The sequence below is a fragment of the Solanum lycopersicum genome, chromosome 9 (assembly GCF_036512215.1).
Source record: "Solanum lycopersicum chromosome 9, SLM_r2.1".
Taxonomy (NCBI): Eukaryota; Viridiplantae; Streptophyta; class Magnoliopsida; order Solanales; family Solanaceae; genus Solanum; species Solanum lycopersicum.
The window spans coordinates 59,745,102-59,761,412 of NC_090808.1; the positions used below are offsets into that span (position 1 = coordinate 59,745,102).

Sequence of the window (16,311 nt, forward strand, 5' to 3'; positions counted from 1 at the left end):
GAAGGAGGTGTAGTATCGTCTAATGTGAAGGGAGTTGACATTGTTTTTGATGCAACTAAACTTGGGGAAATCTTGCATATACCATCTGTGGGTATTAATGAGTATCATTGGGGTTTTGATGATCATTCTAGCTTGCCAGCAAAATTCTCTCAAGGTAGAGTCAATTCTAGGGCACAAACTGTTTTAAAGGGTATTATGAGATCATTGCATAAGCTTCTCTTTGAGATAGTACATAAGGTGATACTGCCTAGAGGTCACCAACGTCACATTGCCTCCAGAAGAGACATGGGACTTATGAATGCTCTTGAGTGCAAAGAACACATTGACTGGCCCACACTGATTATCAAACATCTTGCTAGAATTGTTGATCCTAAACTAGGTTCTCATCAATTAGCTTTTGGAAATTTGTTAACTAGAGTGTTTGATGCATTTGAAGTACCATTGGGAGAAGGTAGGATTTTGACTCGTGAAGATATGTTCACTCAAACCATTTTTGCTGATTGTGGCATTCCCATGGAATCGGAGCAGGTTGCAAATGTTTCTCCACGTACATATGGTCCTGTTGCTTAGTTACTCAGGGAACTCAAAGTGGCTGAAGAAAAATATGCCACTCTTGAGTTAGAAAACCAGAATTTACGTGCTGAACTTCATACTTCAAATGCTGAAATTCACAGGTTGAAAGATCAGTTGGTGCAGCAGCAACTTGCTAACAATGCAAGGGTTGACAGAGTTCTGGATATGCTTGCTTCTGCTTCAACCAAGCCTAGTCAAACTTCAACTTGAAAAGCATCTTGTTTGAACCTGGTTATTTTGGTTGTTTAACTCTGTGTTATTACTCTTCTTTTTGTTGCCAGAACATTTTATTGTGCTCAACTGGCTAAGCTTCAATTGTTGCTATGGATGTTATTTGGTTTTTTTTAGCTGCTATTGGACTCTTTTTGATTTGTCAAAAGGGGGAAGAGGTTTGCATCACACAGATAGATTTGTCTTCATCAAAAAGGGGAAATATGATAGAACCGATAATTATACTTCAAGAAATAGAGTTAATCGAAATCAATGTTTTGATGATAGACAAGAAATGCAAAATAATTAATGCAGCAAAGCAGCAGCCAATGCGATACAAAATAAAGTAACAAAATGATGCAGCCACGTAGTCAAGAAATAGAGTTATTTGTCAAAGCCAAAAATAATATATTAAAGGTATAAGTTGATACAAAATAAGGAAACCTTAAATATATTACTAAGGAAGGAAGTTATATGTAATAAGGATTGTACTATAAAAGGTAATCCTTGTTTAACTATAATATCCTTACCTTATCTGATTAGGATTCAAGGCAAAAGAAAACCCTATAAGAAGAGGACAATCGCAGATGAAGAAGATCACGACTTCACATAGAGAGAAAAGTGAGAAGTATTCATCGAGTAGAAGTCTTCAAGATCGATAGGTTTGCTAAGTTTAAAAAGTTCTTGTGTGAGAAAGTTTTAAACGTGTAAAACTATCTTCTTGTTTCGTTCTTGATTGTAAGTTACGAGTTATTGTACAAGGAGTGGGTTTGGCTTCTTGTAGGGTTGAGTTTCAGTGAGGGTTGTAACAAAAGGTGAGTTTGACCTTTTGGAGAGTAGAAGTAATCGATTGTAGTCAATCGAGAGAGTTAGTAGTGGTAAGGCTTTTTGATTATTGAGTTGTAATCACAAAATCTTATAGTTGAATTAATATAACGAGGTTTTTTCTTCCTTGAGTGAGGAAGGTTTTTAATTTAATAAGTGTTTGTGTCTTTACTTAAAAGCAACTTACAAGAACCTGGTTCTTGTTCTAGGGGATAGGTTTCTTCAGTGACCTTTTCGATATGGGTTTTTGTTAAGCCAAGATATATCTATTTGTATTTACTGAGTGTAATGCCTAATTGGATTGGCTCAAGGTCAAGTGTGGTACAAATATTAGTTGTGAAGGACATATTTATTAAGGTACGAGGAGTATCACGTGACACTGCTTCACATCAAAAACATTGCAGATATATATTTGAACAAGTGACACTTCGAGACACAAAGGTTTGTGCAACATAGTGGTTAGGTTCTTCATATTCATGGTATGTTCTTCTTGGTGTTGTTTTGGTACATTTTTTGTTCACTATTTTGAATACATTTGAAAAAGAAGAAGTGAACTCATAAGAAAAAGTTCTAATATATGGATCGAATCCCTTTAACTTGAAACAAGGGTTTAATCTAGCTTATTGTTATATAAATTGAAATATCTTATTAAAATCTCTGACTCCGATCTACCATTCTTCGATAGTGACACCCCTACTTAAATCATTTAGGGAAGCTTAGTCCTCTCATCTACTTAATTTCCTAACAATGATAAAATTTATAATTAAACATAGATGTTGACATATAGCCATAGATAGTAAGCAAACATAGGGTCAATAGTATGCGTGGTTAAATATCATTCTAATAATAATATAATTCCTAAATAATGGACCATATCTCTAATATAAAAAAATAAGTGATTTGTTAGAAAACATGGGTTATAATAGTTACAAAATCTATTAAATGAAGATATCAATACCCATGACAAAAAAAATAAAAAGACTAAGTCCATAACCATCTGGTAGTCACCAACCAGTCAAAAAAAAATCAACCACCTTCTATATTCTTTTCATCAATATCTCTCTCAAGAAAATTAAAAGATCTCTTCAGTCTTCTTTAAAAAATTCCAAAAAAAAAAAATACATTTATTTTTCTCTGCTAATTTTGTTGATTAGTTTTTTAGTGTAAGGTTTAAAATCAAATAATTAAATCTAGTAGATTAATGATGGAGATTATACAGCCTAATAGCCTGCAGTTACAAAACATGTTGCAAAATTCCGTCCAGTCGGTTAAATGGACTTATAGTATTTTTTGGCAATTTTGTCCAAAACAAGGGTATGTATGTCTTTATTTTTTATCATATTGATTTAGATGTTTTGAGTTCTGAATTTGAAAAAGTCGATTTTTAAAATATATGATCTTTTTTCATGTCGATAATTTTCCTATTTTAAATAATGAATAAAATTCAGAATTTTAATATTTTGAGTTTTGATTTTGATAAAGTAATATATATTTTGGAAAATATGATTGATTCCTTGATAAGTGTGTCTTTATCAACAATTGTTTTATATCAAATAAAATAATGAAAGGATATAAACTTTGGGCATTATGAGTTCTAAGTTAACCTAGATAACATAAAAGCCAAAGTCGAGCTGAACTGGTTAGTGATAGAAGTAATTTTTACGAACTGAGAACAAAAGGATGCACTTCAATCATTATCGCTTATTCACCTTGTTTTTTTGTTGAAACCATGTCTTTACTACTTTTTCCCGATCGATATACAAGCAGTAGAGCGCGAAACTTCCTTCATGAGAAAGCTCGTCCTTATTAATATTGGACTGTCTTTCATTCTGTTTTTACTTATTTTTTTGGAAATCAATCATTTTTCAAAAATTTTATATTATAGATATTTGTATTTCTCTAAATTTTATGAACTCTTGAATCTATCAAGGTTCTTTCCTTTTGTTTAATATCAAGAATCATGTATTTTATGAAAGATTTAGAATTTTAATGTAATGAGTATTTTAAAGTTAGAATAACTTACTCATGATTCTTAAAAGTATACTTATTTTTTATGTATAAACTCGTAAACTCATGATTGAATTTTTCATTATTGACATTTTTAATAATACTATATTATTGTTTGATAGGGTGTTAGTGTGGAGAGATGGATATTATAATGGAGCTATAAAGACTAGAAAAACTGTGCAGCCAATGGAAGTTACTGCTGAAGAAGCTTCTCTTCATAGAAGCCAACAACTTAGAGAACTTTATGATTCACTTTCTGCCGGTGACTCAAATCCCCCGGCGAGAAGGCCGTCCGCAGCATTGTCGCCGGAGGATTTGACGGAATCTGAGTGGTTTTATCTCATGTGTGTTTCTTTCTCTTTTCCTCCACCTATTGGGTAAGTCGTCATTTATCAGAATTTAATATTTATATATTAACATTAATTTTATCAGATAAGAAGTTTTAGTTTTTTAAAAAATAGAGATATTTTTTTGAAATTTTTTATATTTAAATGCCATGATATTTTGTATGCTTATAAAATTTTGAAAATTATAAGATTAGACATGTCATAGTATTCGTGAATATAAAAATGTTACTCTCTTTCGAACTAAATATAAGTGAATTTAATAATATTTCAACAAAATGAAACAGAGAAAATAATAAGACTTTTACTGTATTTTTAATATTGTCATATCAAAATTACCACAAATAACTTACTAGTAAGAATTTTCAGTCAAGTGAACAATATGATCAATATTCATGACCATACAAAGTATTTTCTTCGCTCATTTTTATTTGTTCGTTGTATTAAAAACATATAATTATGTTTTACTTTTTAAATATTTTTTACAAAAAGAAAGAAATAATTTACCTTTTTATACCTAATTTACTCTTAGTTAAGTACTACAATTATTTTCAATTCATTTCTTAACACATAATAATAAGGATGATGTAGAAAAATTATCATTTTATACTCTTCTTGTTCATTTTTATTTTTTCACTATTTGTGTCTGTCACTTTTAACATATTAAGAAAACGTAATTTACTTTATTCATGTTTTTTACTCTTATCATTGGTTAATTACTCTCAAAATCATTTTTCAAGAACTAATACTAAACATCAATTTATGGGGATAGTATGGTATAATACTCATGTCCATTACTATTTTCTAAACGGGTGTGTCCAGTGGAAACATTACAAGTAAAGGTAATGGAGAGAGTATATTACTCCATTGGCCCATCTTTTTAGTTCTCCATATTTAATTTGACACATTTCTTAAGAAATAATAAATAAAAGAGTAACTTTAATTTACTATATCACCTAAATTAATTATAAGTAATATGAATGCTGGAAAATATTAATAATTAAGGATAAAATAGATATAAAATATAACTTATCTCTTGATTTTAAAATTGAACAAGTAAAGTTGGACAATAATTATAGGAAAAATGAACAATAAAAAGGTAAAATCGTAAAAATAAAAAGAAACACCTTTAAAAATCTGTTGAGTTAAATATGAACGAGTAAATATGAATGGAGTAGTAATTGGAGAGTGAATGAGGGTTGTTACATCGAAATAAAAGCAAGAATATATACACAAAAGAAGCAACTTCAATTGTGACCTCCCTAAGTCTTTGATTAATGAGAGACCATATATTCATAGAAAATTTAACTCTTACAAGTCAACGTTAGCTATAGATTAAATGTTACTGATAAAATAAGTTAATTAATTAATGTGGTAACTTCAATGCTTACTCTTCTTCCTTGTTGAGGGTCTAATAAATATTGCTCTACAATTAATGGGTTGCTTATTACTATAGGAATAGTGGGGACATATTAAAAAATTGTTACTTATTGAAATCTAAAAGGAAATGTTCAATTTTTTAACGTATGGTTACTTAATTAATATAGTAATTATTATTTCAGTTTAATTGAAGATTTCTAGATTAATTATTTATTATGATTACTCGATAAATAGTTATTATTTCATAAAATCACTTTTTTTATTTGAAGAAAATTAAAAGAAAAAAAAATATGATAGACTTAAGATAATAAGTATTAATTGAATAATCAGATTATCATTTTAGAAAATCACTTTCTTTATTGAAGAAAATTAAAATAAAAAAAATAAATATAATTGACAGTAAGTATTAATTGAATGACCAGGTGAGCAGTGAGCAATCCCTCTTTTATTTTCACCAACACAATAATAACATATTGACAACCTTAAGTAACAAGATAATTGACTACTTCATCCTCCTCTAACAAGAATTAAAATGAGAATAAGTTTGTTAAATCATTTTATATATTTAAATAATGTTATTAAAAAATAAATTAATAAAGATATAGTATCATATGACATTACCTCTGATATTTTTTTTTCATAAAAAAAAAAAAAAGATTACCAGGCAAGGCTTATTCAAAGAAACATCACATATGGATAATGGGAGCAAATGATGTTGATAGCAAAGTCTTCTGTAGAGCTATTCTTGCTAAGGTAAGTATTAATCACTACCATCTTTTAATTTTTATTTTTTACCTTCACGAAATAAAAGTAAAGTTCTTTTATATACGTCATCCTCATCATATTTCACTCGTAACTGAATATATTGTTGATCTACTCTTGAGTGAAGAAAATATAGGATATAGTAAATTTATTTTCTAAATCATTCCACGTGACTCTTGTTATCTATAAATCGCGTGTAAGAATATTTTTTTAAACTCCTTGTATTTAAAATTTTTATGATATAACATAACTCAATATTATATATAAAACTAAAATAAAAATCAGAATTATAGTTTTTGTGCAATTATGTAAAACTTTTGAAATTCATAATAAAAATGTGATATAAATATATATAGTTATGTCATAATGAATTAAATGTTTCTAAATAGTATATAAATATCTCACTCTTTTACCACGTACAATTAAAAAGATAATGTCACACAGAATCAAACAGAGATAGACATATAAGATTTCATTGACCTATATATGGTCATGTATAGTCTGCTCGTTAAAATTTCATTACACGTGATTGAAATTACTATAAAATTGTGCCCAAAAATAAATAGTTACTTTTCGGTTTTAATTTATATGTTTTTTTAAAAAGAATAATAAATTTTATATTTAGTAATAATTTTATAATATTTCCTTTTAATATGAAATTATTTTTAGTCACATAAATATATATAAATTATTTTAGATCTGTCGAATTAAACTAACTTATTGAACGGATAAAATAATAATTTATTGTTATTATTTTTTAAAGCAATTTAATTATCTGACTCTTTTTTTTTTTTGTTTTTTAATTCATGGAACACTGACATGCCTATTATATAGAGTGCCCGCATACAGGTAATAAACTGCAGACCCTTTGACTTATTAAATTTTAATTATTGGGATAAATATTTCATTTTGCGTGATTCAATTAATTTGATTAATTAATTTTAATTTGATATGAAATTTACGAAAGTAAAAAAAATAAAATTTGATGAAGTTCAAAATGTTGCAGACTGTAGTTTGTATTCCTCTCTTGGACGGTGTTGTGGAACTCGGAACTATAGAAAAGGTAAAAACTTAAAATAAGTTGTCAAATATATATACATTATATTGATACACTTTGTAGTAATTTGATTTTACTAATTTAAATAATATTTATATTATCAGTATATATAATTTAATCGATTGATGAATTTATCGTACATGATACACACACAGGTTCAAGAAGATATTGGATTTATACATCGCGTAAAAAGTTTCTTCAATGAGCCACAACAAGCTCAGCCACCAAAGCCAGCTTTATCTGAGCACTCCACTTCGGATCCCGCCGCCTTTTCGGAGCCACATTTTTACTTCAGCAATACTCCGTCATCTGCGGGTATTTGTCCAGCGGATCAAGACGGTAGAATTACTGGAGAAGAAGAAAATGAGGACGAGGACGAGGACGAGGCTGAGGATGACGAGGATGAAAATGATGAAGCTGAATTAGACTCGGATGGTATAGCAATTCAAAGTGGGGCTGGAGCGGCTAATCCTATGGCGGCTGAGGCTAGTGAGCTCATGCAGCTTGATATGTCTGAAGCTATACGGCTCGGCTCACCGGATGATGGCTCTAATAATATGGACACTGATTTATATTTGGATGGTATTAGCCAAGCTGGAAATACGGCTGACTCTTTCAAAGCTGAGACTGCAATTAGTTGGGCTAACTTCCAAGACCTTCAACATTTACCAGGTATTAGCTTAAGCTATTATTCTATCCGTTCTAATTTCAATATTTAATTTGTTTTAAAATAATATTTCATTTTACTTAAGTTGGATCGCTTATTAATCTAACACTTCTTATGCTTAACTATCATAAAATTTAGAATCATTTTTGTATATTACACACTATTATAATAAAAGAAGGAAAATCAACCCTCTTCAATAATCTCATAATGTATTTCTATGTTGTTAAAAGGTAAATTCACATGAAATGTGTAATACATAGCTAATTAAAAAGACGATGGTATATATTGCAATTATATAATCATCTCATCTTAAAAAGCAAATATATTCTTTCTTCTAGGTATAATAAATAAGATTTAAACGTCAAATATCAGTATATAAATGTAACATCTTAGTAAATTATACTATGATAATTTAATATTAAAAGTTCAATTATCTTTTTTAATCAAATGCAGGTATACCTAGTTATGATGAATTATCACAAGAAGATACACATTATTCTCAAACAGTTTCAGCTGTACTTGAACACCTCTCGAACACAAGTTCCAAGTTTGCCTCTTCTGCTACCATAATGGGCTCTATTTCTCCTGATTCAGCCCAATCCGCTTTCACATTATGGCCCGTCACTTGTAGCCCAAATCTCTCCCACTGTCGTCGCCACGATATCGGCGATGGCAGTGGGACCACCTCTCAATGGCTGCTCAAAAGCATACTATTCACTGTCCCATTTCTCCACAGTACTAAAAAATTATCAGAAGCTCTGTCTCCAAAGTCACGAGACGCTGCTGCGGCCGACTCTTCGGCCGCAGCGTCTCGATTCCGCAAAGGATGTACGATAAATAGTTGTACACAACAAGAAGAGACGAGCGGGAACCATGTACTAGCGGAACGACGTCGTAGAGAGAAGCTGAATGAGCGTTTTATTATTTTAAGGTCCTTGGTACCCTTCGTTACGAAAATGGATAAAGCATCGATACTTGGCGATACAATAGAGTATGTGAAGCAGTTACGTAAGAAAGTTCAGGATCTCGAAGCGCGTGATCGCCACACGGAAATTACCAAAAAATCAGGTATTTATATTTTACTACATGTTGATAATTGGACGGATTGAGCTGAGTTTAAATAGATCAAATAGATTAAATTAATAAATGACTGAGTTATTATTATGATTTTATGAGCTAATTTTGTCACTAGGATATATAGTTTAGCATTATCATTTCTTAGTTAACAAAATAATAGTGTCCTGAATAATATTTCACAAAAACATATTTATTCAATGACAAAATTCTGAATAGTAATAGACTAATAGGTTACTTCCATTTTATCAAGTTATCAATTACTATATTCATAAAATATACTTATAAGGGGATCGTTTGATTCCTGATTAGAGATAAATTATTTACGTATGAAAATTATGCTTGTTTTTATTACAAAAATGAGGAAAAGTAACTACATAAAATCCAGCATAAGTTACACATTGTTTGGTTGATCATTTTTTTATTCATATGAAACATGACATTTTTAATACAATATGCATGATGAAGGTCATATTAGTTTTATTTTCAACATAATCAACATGTACAAGTTATTAGAGATAATGTTTAGAATTAATTTATACCATAGAACATGGAATAACTAATATCTGCATAACTGATACAGAATTTTTTACGTGATAAATAGATGAAAAGAGTGGTTCACCAATAGTAAAGGCGTTTCCGGTGAAGGGTAAGAGGAGAATGAAGAGTACGGTGGAGGGAAGTATAGTCGGAGCACCGGCAAAGATGACGGGTTCTCCACCGATGGAAGAGGAGGTTTTGCAAGTGGAAGTCTCGATCATCGAAAACGATGCACTGGTGGAGCTCCGGTGTCCGTACAAAGAAGGGTTGTTGTTAGATGTAATGCAAGTTCTAAGGGAACTAAAGGTGGAAGTTGTAGCAATCCAATCATCTCTTAGTACTGGACTCTTATTGGCTGAGTTAAGAGCTAAGGTATGAACAAAAAATAACTTATAACACATTTATAATTTTGAAAATAATAAAAAAAATAGTAAAAATAGAAGCGGATTTAGAATTGGAATTTAAACAACAACTTTGTATTTTTGTACAAAACGAAGTGATATATCATATCTTAATACGTATCAATACAAAAGAGTGACTGAGCATTAAGTTGTTGATAGTATCTAGGGACGAAGAGGGGGTTATTAATTACAATATTTACTAATATTATATATACAATTGATTTTATTTACCTAGCAAAAAGAGTTTTTTCTTTATCGCTTTCAATTTTTTTTTAATTACGAACAACTGATATTAGAAGCTTGACTAAATAGATTATAAATCCTTTTTGTTATTTGTTTTGCAGGTAAAAGAAAATATATATGGAAGGAAGGCAAGCATATTGGAAGTGAAAAAGTCAATAAATCAGATAATCCCTAGAGTTAATTAAATTGATCTAATACCTCTTAGTTTGTCTCAAAAAGTTTAGTCTATAATTTGCTCAGCTCTTTCAAACCAAACAATTAAACACCAATCATATTATAAATATTATAAATGCAACTCTAGTGAGTCATGTGTGACTAAGCTTGGACAAGTTGGAAAAGACAATTTTTTTGGGACACACTAAGAGAGATTATCTATATATATATATATATATATATATAGTTAAATTAAATAAGAAAATGATGGAAATTTATAAGTAGCTAGTAATTAATTTAGTATGAAAGTATAATTATCTATAACTTAAACAATGCAATTATGAGTGATACATATGAATATATCTTTTTTTGGTTATATTACCAATGTAATTCCCAAGTAGTCACTGTCTTTTTTGTTTAAGTTCTTGGTTTTTATTGACTTGTAAAAACATGGCAATTATTACTCGTATTTAGCTTGAGAAAGAATGTTTTAAAAGTCTGTTTTTCATTTTGAAAAATCTGTTTTTCATTTTGAAAAATGTTTTAAAACTTCATTTCTACACTGTTTTGCATATACCAAGCTTCATGAATTAAATAAAAAAGGGAAAATACTTTCATTATTTGAAAACGTCAAGATTTTTACTCCTTGTTCAGAAACAAAATCAAACAAGACAAAAGAAACTGGTATTAGCAAATCAAACAAGATAATGTAGATATAGATATCTTAATTCATGTTTACTGTATTTTTAGCTACTCAATGTTAACATGACACATAAATTTAATTTTGAAAATGTATAAATGATCATTTTGTAAATTGGAGCGTGTTCAATTGACACTGTAAAGATGGGTTAAAGTATTTCGATATGCATCCTCAAAATTGTGAAGTGTTTACTTAGTTGTTAGTTGAGGCTATTGAAGAGTTAAACAAACCATCATCTTATCCAAAAACTCAAGTTATTAAAGATAGCAAACAATTATTATTTTGTTGTATTTAATTTTCACGTGTCCCATCATACAAAGGTCTAATTTTTTTTCACGAATTAAGCACATGAAAAATTTTACGACTCATCTTGATTTGTTTGTTTTAAAAAATGCCTTTAGGCTTCAGTCTCAAACTTTTTGCTAGCACTTAAAAATGGAAGCGAGGATGGAGAAACAAAGAAAAAATTACACGATGAAAATATAAACCTTATCAATAACATGAAAATCCAAATAATTAATCAATGACTACAAAAATTTCATGATAGTTAGTGATTAGTGGCGAAGTGAATGGATAACTAAAATTAAAATAACCAATTCAATGATTACTGAGATTTCCCATATTACGAGTCAAACGCGTTAAAAATCTACTCTGATATCATATTAAAATGTGTGAACACTCGCACGTCTTAAATATATTGTCCTATTATATTGTATATATGGCCCACATATTACAAGCTTAAGTTTTCTTCGAAGGCTAAATTAAAATATCTATCCATGTATTATACTTTTAATGCGGATAGCATATATATATAATCCGCAAAGTACGATGCAAGTAACGGTAAAGTAAATAAGTAACGTCAAAGGCAAATAGTGATTTGATGTTGATAAACTCCAATAATTGAATAAATACACAGCTAGGGTATCTTTGAAAGATAGTGCAAAATCAAATAAATTTTTTTGTCATTAACCCAAAAGAAGTTCGATTTCATTTTCAAATAAGTGGAGTCTATCATATGTATAACTAAGACAACATTTATTTTTCCTCCAAGCAGTCCATGTCCATGCCTTTTTGGACTTCACTTTGGAGCTTCTTTCAACTAACAACTAAATTAATTTAACTAATGTCTATAAATATTTTTAAAAAATAATTTTATTTATGTGCATATTAATTTATTATCACTAAAAGATCGTTTAATTGAGAATACGCTATCCTGCGATTAACTATATATCTCAAAACAAGTTATCCCACTATATATTGTTAGGATCGAATAAGCAGATGTAATGCAAAAACTAGCAAAGCACCCCTAACATATATATGAGATAACTTATCACATCACTAAAGTATAAATGGTGAGATAAATAGTTTCATGACTATTTAATACCTCCAACCAAATGTAGGAAATAATCCTATGTTTTCCAGATTATTGTATATTGTATTCCACACCAAACGACTCTTACTGGTTCTTTTGTTGTAGTAATACTTTGAAATAAAATGTGTTTTAGGTTTACGATGACTCAAGATTTTTGCTTGCACTTATAACATTAAAGTAGAGTCCGAAGCCTAAAGGGCAAAAATAATTGTCAAAAATTTTAAAAGGATACATCAATTTTTTTTAACTAAAAGGGCAAAATCGCTAACTTATCAGCAATAGTTTCCGAACTTTTTTCACTTTTACAAGAATATCGTTGCCCATGCAGCGTTTTCATAATTTATTTTTAAATCGCTGCCATGTAGCGTTTTCATAAAAAAAAAGTAATTTTCTTAAATCGCTGCCTAGAGGGATTTTTTTTTTGGGAAATCGCTACCGTGGCAGCGCTCTGTCACCTTTTTTTCTTTTTTAAAAAAATTGATTCCTTGGATCTTTTTTTCTTCTTTTTTTAAAATTTCTTCTTTTGCAATTTTCGTCAATTAATATTTTTTTAAAAAATATTGCTGTCATTTTATTTCTTAAAATCGCATTAAATGTTGGCGAATTTTTTCAAAAACAATTTTATGATTTAAAAATAAGAATTGGCGGTGATTTATTTTTTTTTAAAAAACCCACCAAAATTGCAAGTTGGCAGCGATTTTTTTGTTAAAAAAATTCAGTGATTTTCCGAAGAAAAAAAATTCACAAAAATCCTGCCATTCCTTCGCGCGCGTATATATATATATATATATATATATATATATATATATATATATATATATATATATATATATATATATATTATTTAGATTTTTTTTAAAAAAATAAAATCATTTAGTGAAATCTTTATTAACAATTGTAATGCAATTTTTATTTTGATCAAAATCAGAAGAAGAAAAAAGTTATCAATATTTAATACGATTTTTTTTAAAAAAAATAATTGGCAAAAAATTTTAAAAAAATACTTTAATAGATGCCTTATTTAAAAAATGACAGAACAAAAAAATGTACAGAATCGCTGTCAACACAGAGATTTTCCAAAAAAAAAAACTCCCACTAAAATTGCTACCTAAACAGCGATTTAAAAAAAGTTTTTTCTTATAAAAACGTTGTTATCTCAGCGATTTTAGCTTTCCTTTTTTAAAAAAAATCCACCAAAATCGGTGCATTCTTTTATAAAAAAGAAAAAAAATATACAATTTTGAAAACAAAATCGCTACGGAGGTTGCAATTTAACCCTTTCAGTTAAAAAAGAAATTGATATACCCATTTAGAATTTTTGATAATTTTTTTTGCCCTTTAGGCTTCGAACTCCATTAAAGTAATTATGAAATTAAAAATAAACACATTTTATGATTAAAGTTCAGAACTAAAAAAATAATACGCATTAATAGCTAAAATTTGAATAAATAAAATTCAATGTTTCTATTAAGTGCAAGAAATAATGTACTGTTACTTAAACTTAATTATAGTTTCTTTTTCTCCTCATTTCTCCATTTTTGATAGCTCACCAACCTTATCGTCTTACCTTTTTGTCTCATTCATCAAGACATACTTTTCTATCTTTCGATTTCATTGACGATGCAAATCTTCCGTTCTAATTTATTTATATGATTTTTATTTATCATGAAATTTAAAAAAAAATTAATCAATCATATGATTTTTAAAAAAAATATTTATTATATACCGAAATATCTTTTATTCATATGATCTTAAATTTCACGTGGAAAATAAAAACTAACGTATAATAAAAAAATAAAAACAATTATTTTCTTTAACAGACTAAAAGATAAAAGAGAACAGAAAGAAACAATTCCTAGTTGAAAAATATTTTGGAGATTTTTGTTTGGCCAACAACCAGCAGTCACATGAAAAACAAAGAGAAGGATTTTTTTATGTCAAGACACACAATAGACCTTTTGAGAATAGTTTTTTTCAAAACTTTATTTCAAAATTAATGATAGGTCATAGAAATTTGGAATTTAGTGTTAATCATAAAAATGATCCCAAAATTAGTGTAAGGTCATAGAAGAAATTTGAAGTTATATTTGAAATTTGAATAACATTCGAAACTTCATTTTCACTTTTATAAAAAAATTTTCTTTATCAAATTTACCATATACAAATTATTTTAACAAAATAACCTCATCTGAATTGTATTTTATAGAATTAAACACATTTTTTATTTCAATTTAAAGTTTTCAAATAAAATGAAAAAGATTTAATTTTCATGGTATACAGACTAGATAAACTTTTTAAAGATCTTCAATAAACGACATTAATTTGTAAAGTTCAAGAGAATTGAGTAATCAAATGATGAACAGTAACAATATAGAAGAAGAAAAATGAAGAAGAAGAAGATGCTTCACATTAAACTGTAGAAGCTTCCAGAAAGTTTCTATACAGCTCACACTTCTGTTATGACTATTACTCTTATATTTATAGAAGTAAAATATATCTAACTAATTGACTAACAACTTCTAACTAACTATTACTGCTGATCATTGTTAATTTAACTAACTCTAATAACACTAACTGACAGCTGTACATTTTACTAATTGTTTAACACCCTCCCTCAAGCTGGGCGTATGAAAAATATTCTTCATTCCCAGCTTGGTAAGTAGATATGTATGTTGTACACAAGTAAGACCCTTAGTGAATAAATCTGCAGGCTGCTCTGTTGTGTTTAAGTATATAGGTTGAATGAGTCTTTGTTGCGCCTTCTCCCTGATGAAATGACAATCAATGTCAATGTGTTTTGTTCGCTCATGAAAAACTGGATTAGCAGCAATCTGTATTGCTGACTTACTGTCACTATATATAGGCACAGGCAACTTCACTTGTACTCCCAGCTCTTTAAACAACCCAGTCAACCATATAATTTCTGCAACTGTTGAAGCTAGACTTCTGTACTCAGCCTCAGCTGAACTTCTTGAGATGGTGTTGTGCTTCTTGGACTTCCATGAGATCAAAGAGTTCCCATATGTAATCATATAACCAGTTACAGATTTCCTATTGTTTGGACATGATGTCCAGTCTACATCACAAAATGCAGTTAACTGGTTGCCTAAATCTGCAGACATGAATATTCCCAATCCTGGTGCATGTTTAACATATTTAACCACTCTCGTTGCTGCATTTATATGAGATGTTTTTGGATTATGCATAAATTGACTCAAAAGTTGTGTTGCAAATGCAATGTCAGGTCTTGTTATCGTCAAATAAAGTAGCTTTCCCACTAACTTTTGATATACACTGGGATCACTTAGCAATCTGTAATTCTCATCTGTAGGAGGAAAATGCAGATCAAATTCTGTAGTAGTCAACTTCTGATTTAGCTCAAAAGGTGTTCTAACAGGTTTAGAACTAGATAACCCCATCTCGGAAATCATTTCAAGAGAATACTTTCTCTGATGCATGAGAATTCCTGTTTCATTCCTGGCAAACTCAATTCCCAAAAAATATCTTAAGTTTCCTAGATCCTTGATTTTGAAATTTTCCTTGAGATTTTTCTTGGTCTCCAATATCAAGTTGTGATCATTACCTGTGATCAATAGATCATAAACATAAACCAATATCACCACCAAACTTTCTCCTTGATGTTTTGTGAACAGTGAATAATCATAGTGACTCTGTTAAAAATCAGAATTGACTAAGGCTGTGGTTAATTTGATGTTCCATTGTCTGCTAGCTTGTTTGAGACCATACAGTGATTTAGTGAGCTTGCATACAGTCCCCTCCTCACTGGTATGGACAAAACCCATAGGTAACTCCATATACACCTCCTCATTCAAATCACCTTGAAAAAAAGCATTAAAAACATCCATTTGGTGTATATCCCAATGATGTGCAGCAGCTAATGCTATGACAGCTCGAACAATTCCCATCTTCACGACAGGAGAAAATGTTTCCTTATAGTCCAAACCCTCCTTTTGGTTGTAACCTTTGGCTACCAACCTTGCCT

At 29.4% G+C, this 16,311-nt stretch overlaps 2 protein-coding genes across 3 annotated transcripts; one reads left to right on the forward strand and one right to left on the reverse strand.

The window, feature by feature from the left end:
• The first annotated feature begins 2,604 nt into the window (after positions 1-2,604).
• LOC101254527 (bHLH transcription factor AH) lies at positions 2,605-10,719 on the forward strand. Of its 2 annotated transcripts, XM_010328066.4 has the most exons (9): positions 2,611-2,922; positions 3,738-3,992; positions 5,996-6,092; positions 6,936-6,950; positions 7,108-7,164; positions 7,314-7,830; positions 8,279-8,893; positions 9,504-9,811; positions 10,185-10,719. In XM_010328066.4, the coding sequence occupies exons 1-9, from the start codon at positions 2,810-2,812 to the stop codon at positions 10,266-10,268; spliced, it is 2,061 nt and encodes a 686-aa protein (XP_010326368.2). In that variant the 5' UTR covers positions 2,611-2,809; the 3' UTR covers positions 10,269-10,719. The 2 variants fall into 2 exon arrangements, with proteins under 2 accessions (XP_019071360.1, XP_010326368.2); XM_019215815.3 differs by lacking the exon at positions 10,185-10,719 and having other exon boundaries at positions 2,605-2,922; positions 9,483-9,615.
• A 3,974-nt stretch (positions 10,720-14,693) lies between these two features.
• Positions 14,694-16,234, reverse strand: LOC109121092 (uncharacterized mitochondrial protein AtMg00810-like). The gene is made up of 2 exons (XM_019215574.2): positions 16,079-16,234; positions 14,694-15,979 (listed from the first exon to the last, which is right to left on the reverse strand). The coding sequence occupies exons 1-2, from the start codon at positions 16,232-16,234 to the stop codon at positions 14,879-14,881; spliced, it is 1,257 nt and encodes a 418-aa protein (XP_019071119.1). The 3' UTR covers positions 14,694-14,878.
• Positions 16,235-16,311: the final 77 nt, after the last annotated feature.